Source organism: Pteropus vampyrus, unplaced genomic scaffold (genome assembly GCF_000151845.1).
Source record: "Pteropus vampyrus isolate Shadow unplaced genomic scaffold, Pvam_2.0 Scaffold267, whole genome shotgun sequence".
Lineage (NCBI taxonomy): Eukaryota > Metazoa > Chordata > Mammalia > Chiroptera > Pteropodidae > Pteropus > Pteropus vampyrus.
This window is the reverse complement of record NW_011889048.1, coordinates 402,438-411,166: the sequence shown is the minus strand read 5'-3', so window position 1 is coordinate 411,166 and position 8,729 is coordinate 402,438. Positions and strand designations below refer to the sequence as shown.

The window sequence follows — 8,729 nt, the reverse complement described above, 5'->3', positions numbered from 1 at the left end:
GGCGGTTGGGGATCTGTCCTATAGGAGACAGACCCAGGGGCTCCTGGCCGCGTGCAAGTCCCTCAGGTGCAGCCACCGGTGCCACTGCAGCTAGCCTGACGGCGTGGCTTCCCTCTCTCTCTGCAGGGATCCTGTACGACACGTACCCACTGTCCGAGGAGACCTGGCACACGCACCAGTTTGGCTTCATCAGGGTAGGTCCTCGATGGGGGTTGGGCCGGCCGGGTCGGGGCATGTGCTGTCCACACACGGTCCCCCTCTTGCCACTCGTTCCCGCCCTGATCGCTGCCCCCCTCCCAGGGCCACGCGTTTCGCCTGCTGAAGCCGGGGGGCGTCCTCACCTACTGCAACCTCACCTCCTGGGGGGAGCTGATGAAGACCAAGTACTCGGACATCAGCACCATGTTCCAGGTGCCAAGACCAAGCCCCACCCCAGGCGGCCAGCGACCAGGGCAGGGAGGCAGCCGTGGCCACCTGTGCCCTGGCAGGGTCCCTTGCCTGCCCCAGCCCTCGAGCTGCTCTCAGGTGGACTATGAGCGCCTGTGAGAATCAGACAAGGTCCCTGCCCGGTGCCCAGGACACAGGAACACAGGATCCGCCCAGTCTCACTCAGCAGTTGGGCCTAAGGGAGGCGGGTGCGGGTGGGGGGCGCGCGACGGCAGCGGCTGCAGTCCCTAGGGGCCTTGGCACTAGTGAACGCTACGCAAGGATGGGTGGGCACCAGGGTGTGTGAGTGTGTGTCACTGGGCCTCGGGGCCTGGAGGTTACCTGGCTCCTCCCCCCTGCAGGAGACCCAGGTGCCAGCGCTGCTGGAGGCCGGCTTCCGGCCGGAAAACATCCGCACGCAGGTGATGGAGCTGGTCCCGCCGGCCGACTGCCGCTACTATGCCTTCCCGCGGGTGATCACGCCCCTGGTCACCAAGCACTGAGCCTGCTGGCCACCCCGCACCCCGACTCAGTGCCTTTGTGGCCTCATAGCCTGAGGTGCTAATTGAGGCTGCACCCCTGGCCGGCAGCGTGACCCCGGGCCACCTCCCCTGACTTGTGCAAGGGGACCAGCACCTGCTCCCTGTGGGCCGTGGGATAAAATAAACACTGCCAGTGGCCTGGCCACCCAGCAGCACCACATGAAAGCAGCTCGCTCACTCCTCCCCGCTCCAGAGAGAAGCCTGTTCAGCAGCTGGCAGGGGGCCAGGGGCTGGGCCCTTCCTCCCTCCCGTGGAGCCCATGCCTCCCCGCTCCAGCTCGCTCAGACCGTGGATGACCTCGTCCCCAGGCTGCCAGCCAGCCGCCCTCCTCCCCTGTGGTTTACATCTGGGGTCCAGAACTAGGTTGGGACCACAGGGAGAGTGGCAGCACCCAGGTCCTTGAGAGCCAAGGACGGTTCTGGTCACACCTGGTCAGGCTGAACCTTGAGCCAAACTTCACATCGGCCTCGCCCAGGACCCTCGGCCCACTGGACGGGCAGTGTCACGTGCTGAGGTCCCCACTCTCCCACTGCCCAGTGTCTGACTTGGGGCCCCCTCCAGCCCTAGTGCAGTGGCCACCCATCCCCCACAAGCCCCCCATCACGACGGGCAGTGCAGGCCTCCAGGAGGGGTGTGTGGGCCCGGCCACCTGCCTCCAGGACCTGTGTCTCGGGACCTACTCTGTCTGGCGGCACTCACCCATCCACGCTGGGCCCTCCGGCCGGCGGCTGCCCCGCTGCCACCCTGCCTCCCGGCCACACACCACACGGCAGCGGTCTAGGCGGCCTTCTCGGGTTTATTGACCATCTGGGGACGGTGATGGGGATGGTGATGGAGACGGTCAGCACTGCTACCGGCGGTACCAGATCTGAAGCCTCTTCTCCCGCTTGATCTTCTTCTGCAGCTGCAGGATGCCGTAGAGCAGGGCCTCGGCCGTCGGGGGACAGCCTGGGGGCGGGATGGCCTCAGTGCCCTGCCCTGGGGGCCGGCCACCCTCCTCCTGCTGCTGGCCAAGGGCACTTGAACCAGAATGAAGGTCAAAAGGCATACTAGGGGCAGCGAAGGCCAGGCCGCCCAGGGTCTTGGGACAAGTGAGCTGGGGCTGAGGGCTGGTTGGCCACGTCCCGGGGTGGGGAGGGCTAAGACAGCCCTCGCCCCATGCATCTGCACTGCGGTGGTGGGGGTGCGGCCCGTCACGGGGCGGGGGGGCAGAGCGGGGAGGCCCGCATACTGAGAAGGGACCCCCGATGGGTCCTCTCGGGTCCCATCCAGACTCCTGAGCTGAAAAAGCAGACATGTCACACCTCGAGGACTTGCCCAGGACCTGACAGGCCTGGAAGGGCAACCACAGCCATGGGGGCTGGGCAGATGCCGTCACGGTCGTCCCTCAGCTGAGCGTGGGGTGCATGGTGACCGACAGCACAGGCACGACAGCCCAGCTGCGACAGAGAACATGCCCGAGAGACTGGCCCGAGGTCATCCGTCACACAAGCAGCAGCTGACCAAGGGACTGGCTCCCGGTCAAGTCTAACGAGCTGCCAGGGTAGTCGCCTCTGCCTCCCTCGAAGCCCGCCCACCGTGCCCTCTGCCACCGACAGGCGGTTCTGAGCACGGCTGTGTCAGGCTCTGTCCCTACAACCTGCAGGCTCCCCGGGGCCTGGAAAAACCCCTCCATAAACACTTGCAAAATGCTAATCACAGCGGCCCCGTTTTTCGATCGGCTCTAGACCAGCATCGAAATCTGTTTCTCCACTTTTGAGAGGTGCCAGCAACATGCCTGGGAGGCCCCCCTGCGGAGGACCCTGCGGAGAACCAGGCATGCTCAGGTCACCCGGCGATGCGCAAACCAGAGAAAGCACCATGCTCCAGTGCGAGTGCACCCCAAACGGTGCGGAAGACTCTGTTCTCCTAACGCTCGGCCCTAAGTGGGCACCCTGCAGTTCAGTTCGCGGAAGCCCGCACCCTGGTGATCCCAGGTCGGAGCGAGGGGTCTCACCCGCCCGTCTGGAGGATGAGAACTCGTGGACGCCGTTCCTGGCCTCCAGGACCTTTTCTGGTTTCTAACTGAATTTCTTTGGTTTTGATTCTTTTAGGTGGAATCATATAAAACTGTGGCTTAAAAACAGCTGGAAGTCAGTCCTGATCCCGACATGGGCCTGGTCTGGCGTCTGGATGACACCGGGGAGCCCCTTGGGGGACAGGGGGAGCCCACGTGTCTGCGGGGACATGGGGACCCTGTGCCATGGGTGAGTGGGCCGGCACTGGCTCCTTCATGGACCTGGAGGCCGGGGGGCCGAGACACGGGCGGTGGGCTTACCTGGGACGTAGATGTCCACGGGCACGATACGGTCACAGCCCCTCACGACGGAGTAGGAGTAGTGATAGTAGCCACCCCCGTTGGCACAGCTGCGGGGGGGAGGGGGGAGGGAGGGCCGTGAGGGCCACCTGGCCCCGCCCACTCAGCATCCCACCCCTGACCTGCACCCTGTCACGTGCAAGCGGGTGCCCGGGTATCGAAAAGGGCAGGACTGGACACGAAGTCACAGGAAAGGGGGGGTGACCGCTAGGGGGTATGGGGGGTCTCGGGGTGATGGAACGGTCTGGAACTAGACAGAGGGGGCGGTTCCCCGCAGCGTGAATGACAGCCTCCGGAACCGCATGCCAGGGAAGGGGGAACTGTGCAGTCCAAACCTGCGCCCCGACAGGGCCGGTCAGCAGCCGAACGGGCTTTGCCAACGCGGGGAGGCGGGTGTGAGTGCGTGCGGTGACGATGACGCCATCACCATGTGCGCGAAGCGAAGGAACAGACCGGACGGGCCACTGGGGTGGGGCGCCGGTAAGCAACAGGAGGGGACGCTCTGGGGGCAGCATGTGCAGGGGCGTCGGAGTTGCTGCCCGCCTGCTGCTGCGGGGGTTCACGGCCTGGGACGTCCCCCTGGAGGGCCCTGGTCAGACGGAAGCACAGACAGAGGCAGGGAAGCCCACGGCCAGCCTGGTCTCTCACCTCCCCATGGACACGACGTAGCGGGGCTCCGGCATCTGGTCGTAGACCTGGAAGAGACGGCAGGTTTGCGGGCGGCAGGGCCAGGCGGGCAGTGGGGCCGGGCAGGTGGCGGGGCCGGGTCTACCTTGCGGAGCGCGGGGGCCATCTTGTTGGTGAGGGTCCCGGCCACGATCATGACGTCGGACTGGCGCGGGCTGGCCCGGAAGACCACGCCGAAGCGGTCCATGTCGTAGCGGGGCGCTGCCATGTGCATCATCTCCACGGCGCAGCAGGCCAGGCCGAAGGTCATGGGCCACAGGGAGCTCTGGGGGCCAAGCGGTCAGCCGTGAGTGGAAGGTGGCCCGTGTTTAAAGACACAGAGCACTCTTACACAGAAACGTCTAGAATCCTAGCCTTTCGTGACAAACGGCGCAGAGATGATCTCCAGGCCCCTCGGACACCTGCCACCAGCTTGAGTTGCTGCCCTGGCCCGAGGCTGCCCCACAAGGTACAGTGAGCCAGGCAGCCACCCTTCTCAGCGACCACGTTCCCACAGGAGAAAACAGGAATTAAAAAAAAAACCCAGGCGAAATTGGTCTTAATGTCACTCACGTAAGCCAGTGCGTCCTGGACCCCAACCGCTAACAGCGGCACAGGCCCTGGTCCCGACACCTCCTGGTGTCCAGCGACTCCTCCAGGAAGCCCTCCCGGATGTCCTCGGCCAACCTCCTACTCGCACCCATGTCTCTGGGCCTCACTTCCCCACGTCTGTGCCCGCTGCCAGACCTTCCTCTGCTCCTGCGTGTCTGACCTAGGGCCTGGAAGTGGCCCCCATGGCCCCTGATGTGCCAGCGCTCACACGACAGGGCCTGAGCCCTGACTGGCGCCTGAGCTGGCTGACCCTGACCTTGTCCCTGCGCCTTCGCAGCCACAAACCGGGTTGCAGCGCACTCCTCTGTCCTGGAGCTAAAAGCCCTGGCGGGGAGCTCGCTGTGGCATCGTGTGTGGCACAGACACAGAAGACAGACAGCGCGCGGCCTCAGCGGGGGATTGTTACTGAGCCTGGCCCGGCCCAGCACCCCTTGGACACTGAAAAGAGCCCCTGTCCCCCGAGAGGGACTCGTGCCCAGTGGGAGACATGCCATGCACACTCTTTGAGGGAGGAGACATAGGGAAGGGCAGGCTTTTTAGACTTTCTGCTCTTTTCAGCACACGTCTTTTCTAGTTAAAAAAGCCAACTTTTCTCTTTTCTAAAAAAGGGACAGAAGTCAAAACTGCAGAAGACAGGTGGGCCATCTTCACTGGTGACTGAGGGAAGGACACAGGGGACATCGGAGCCTGGAGCTGGTGGGGCCGGGCTGGCCACCTGGGCCACTAGGGGAGGCGCACGTGGGGGATGGTGTGGGGAGGTGCTCACCCGGCGGGCCCAGTTGATGAGGTCATCCAGCTTGGCCACCACATACTCGCCCCGGCTGCTGGGAAGGGCACTGGGTTTGGGGACCACGGCTCCGGCCTTGGACACGGTGGGCTGGGCACTGGGCATGGGACATGGGGAGGCATTAGCCAGGCAGGGACCCAGGAGACGGCGCTGGCCATCCCCACGGCCCCCACCCTGGAGCCCGGCCTGGAGCGGCCACTCAGAGGCACGACTAAGTTTGGTCACGGCTTGTCCCAGGGGGCAGTGCTGGACGGGGCCGCGTCTGGGTCAGGACAAGCCCGCTGCATGAAGGGATCAAGGATGTCATGGATGCTTGGGCCTGCCCCAAGGCCCGTGCTCACGGGGACTCGGTTTCCCCATCTGGAAAATGGGCTCATCCAATACGCCCTAGAGCAGAGGCCCTTCTGCGGTGGGGGTGTGAGGCTGCTGGCCTGGACACGTGGCAGGGGGCCAGGCAGGGTGCCAAGGTCAGGGACCTCTCTGTGTCGTCCCACTGGGTAATGGGAGGGTCCTGGAGCCAGCACAGGCGCTGCTGTGCGGGAGGCGGATTTTGGTGTGTGCGGGCTCCCGGGAGGGCTGGCCTCACCTGCTCGGGCTGTCAGCAGCTGAGCTCACGTGGACGTGCCGCGCCTGCACGGCCGCACTCAGGCCCGAGCTGCAGGGAGACAGAGCGCACGTTCATAGCAGCCCGGGCGCCCCAGGCACTGCGACAGGGGCTACTCCCGGGCAGGGACGGCAGAACTGCGGCCAGGGGCCGGATCCAGCCTCCACCTGTTTCTGTAAATACAGGTTTGTTGACACCTATCCATTCCCGTGTTGTCTGCAGAGCTGAGTAGTGCCCGCCAGAGAGCCCAGAACATCCACGGAAAATGTCTGCGGGCCCTGGTCTACGGGGCGCCTGGTTTTCATTTCACGCCTCTCGTTTATCCCATTTTCTATTTGTTTTACAGGGAATATGTATTTTATTTCTAGGAAAAAGGCCTTATCAAAACGAAGCACAGTCAGCCCCAGTCCTGCCTGCCTCAAAGGCCCCGACTCCCCTCTGCTAGGAAGACCCTCTCCTCGGATCTGCCATGTCCCTGGTCCCATGGTCCTGGGGTTCAGTTTCTGGGCTCTGTTCTTGCAGAGGGCCTGGCGGCCACCTGCTTTCCCGTCCTGAGGAGGCCTGCAGGGGACTGTGATCTGAGCAAATACACCGACTGCCTTCCTGAGACAGGTAAGGTGTGAGTCCTGGGGGCACCAGTGGAGGCGGACGAGAGTGTGAGCCTGGGGTGTCCTCTCGCCACCCAGGGGCCTGCACACCACCTGCTGGAGGGCGGACTGCTGGCCCCCCTGCTGCCCAGCTTGCCCTGTGACCTGCAGCCGGTGGCCGTCTGCTGCTGCTCCAGCCCCTCCCAGCTCTGCCCCACCTCCCAGACCGAGCCCTCCCGCCAGGGCCTCAGGGTAGGTGGTCAGTGTCAGAGATGCCGGCACTCACCGCAGAGCAAGGGTCCGGCGGAGCAGTCTGGGAGCTGCGGAGAAAACCATAGGGGGCGGCAGTGAGTAGCGGGCAGCACCAGAGGGCACATCCGCCAGATGTCCCACCTCGAGCCCCGCCTGGGACCCCCCCACCCTCTTGCTCCTCGTCTATCTAAAGTCCACCTAACAAACGTTTGGTAAAGAGGGGTTTTTCAAAAGTGAACTAGACAGTGCCACTCTGCTGCTTAAAGCCCCACAGTCCCTGGGAGAAAAGCCAGGCTGCACACCGATGCCGCCTTCACGTCCTCACGTGTCAGGGCTGCTGCCTCGGAGCCTTCGCACAGGCTGTTCCGTCTGCCTGGAGCACCCTGCCCCACGCTTGCACAGGCCGGCCCTTCTGCCTCCCGGGGTCCCCGCGGCCCCCGCGGCCTTGACTGTGTCTGACAGGTGTGGGGCCAGTAAACAAAGCCACAGATGTGAGCACGGAAGACAGGCTAACTGCCTGGCCCCGGACGCCTGCACCTCTTTGAGCCTCAGTTTCCCCACTAAAACGTTTAGGGATTTGCATAAACTCACACCCCGGTAAAGGCCCTTCGCGGTTCAGCACACATGGGAATTTGCACGGGAAGGAAAAACAGCCTCCGTTGTCACCGACGTCTTATTGAAAATTGGCCTTTCTTTAATTCTGAGTGTCGCCAACAGACCACAGGCCCCGTGTTAGCAGAACCCGTGGTTCTCGGCCACGGAAATCACAGACGTCTCGAAACGGCGTGCCAGGGGTTGCACGCACCTCCGCAAAGTAACGAGCGTCGTCACCCCCCCTCGCCCCCCGAAAAAGCCATCGCAATGGGACCTGCCCCGGCCGGCGGCGCTGCGGGCGTTAACGGCGAAGCGCCGGCATGAGGACGCGCCGATCGGCTTCTAGACAAATCCCCGACCCCCTGCTCGGGGGCGCTGCTTTCCGCTGCGACCCCGTGCGGTCCGCGTTATGCGGTCCCGGGAGCAGGCCAGGCTGGGATGCCTGCCGTGCGAACGATGTCACCTTCCCGGGGAGCCCCGAGTCCCCCTCCGGCCTCGGTTTCCCCGAGCGGCCCCTGACCCCGGTGCCCGACCCGCTCACCCGCCAGCGCCGCCATCTTGGCCTCGGCCTTCAGACAACCTCTGCGGTCCTCCCTCTTTAGCGCTCCGGGTCGCCGGGGCCGTCGCCCAAGGAGGTTCGGCTGGTGAGCGAAAACCAGAACCCGGGTGCGGAAAGTTCCGCTTTCGTGGACGTTCCCGGCCGCGCGCCCCAGACGCCCCACGACGCATAGAAAAACAAGTGGGTGCGCGGAAAACGCCCCTGAAAACGGAAGAGAACCTCTCGCCTTCTTCGCGACCCAGGAAGCAAAAGACGGTAGCGCGTCCCTGGGTGGGCTCGAACCACCAACCTTTCGGTTAACAGCCGAACGCGCTAACCGATTGCGCCACAGAGACGGCTTTGCGGCACGCTCCTACGCGAGCGCCTACGAGGCATGCGCGGTTGTTGCAAGCGGAACAAGGTGCGCCTGCGCGCGGGCGGCCCGGCACGGTGTAGAGTGGCGACGAGAGTGACGCCTGCCGCCCAGCCGAAATAGCTCAGTTGGGAGAGCGTTAGACTGAAGATCTAAAGGTCCCTGGTTCGATCCCGGGTTTCGGCAAGTGTTTTTGACTCAAGTAAGCGTTATCTTTCGCTCCAGGCTGGTCCAGCTCCTTCCCTTCGTAATGCGTCATTTTTTACTTTTCTTCCCCAAAATGTTACCCCATTCTGCAGGGTTGTTGGGAACTCATGCCAATGTGGGAAGGGACAGAACAAGGCACTCAAAGCAAGCCCTGTCCCCACCGTGACTATGATTCCAGCCCAAAC

At 64.0% G+C, this 8,729-nt stretch overlaps 1 protein-coding gene and 2 non-coding genes across 5 annotated transcripts in view; 1 reads left to right on the top strand and 2 right to left on the bottom strand.

Moving 5' to 3' along the window:
* NDUFS7 (NADH:ubiquinone oxidoreductase core subunit S7) overlaps positions 1–8,324 on the bottom strand; it is an 8,517-nt gene extending 193 nt beyond the window's left edge. Inside the window, exons 1-8 of one of the 3 annotated variants that reach the window (XM_011375195.2) lie at positions 7,968–8,095; positions 6,867–6,900; positions 5,976–6,044; positions 5,369–5,486; positions 4,097–4,276; positions 3,973–4,019; positions 3,286–3,374; positions 1,813–1,916 (exon numbers count right to left, since the gene is read on the bottom strand). In XM_011375195.2, coding sequence (XP_011373497.1) covers positions 1,819–1,916; positions 3,286–3,374; positions 3,973–4,019; positions 4,097–4,276; positions 5,369–5,486; positions 5,976–6,044; positions 6,867–6,900; positions 7,968–7,983 — 651 coding nt within the window. In that variant the 5' untranslated portion in view covers positions 7,984–8,095 and the 3' untranslated portion in view covers positions 1,813–1,818. Of the gene's footprint in view, positions 1–1,744; positions 1,917–3,285; positions 3,375–3,972; positions 4,020–4,096; positions 4,277–5,368; positions 5,487–5,975; positions 6,045–6,866; positions 6,901–7,967 lie in introns of those variants that run through there. The other 2 variants (XM_011375194.2, XM_023520446.1) reach the window with 2 other exon arrangements.
* TRNAN-GUU lies at positions 8,247–8,320 on the bottom strand. Its single transcript has one exon. It is a non-coding gene; the product is annotated as a tRNA-Asn (tRNA).
* Positions 8,325–8,450: 126 nt separating the features above from the next.
* On the top strand, positions 8,451–8,523 carry TRNAF-GAA. The gene has a single exon. It is a non-coding gene; the product is annotated as a tRNA-Phe (tRNA).
* The last annotated feature ends 206 nt before the right edge of the window (positions 8,524–8,729 follow it).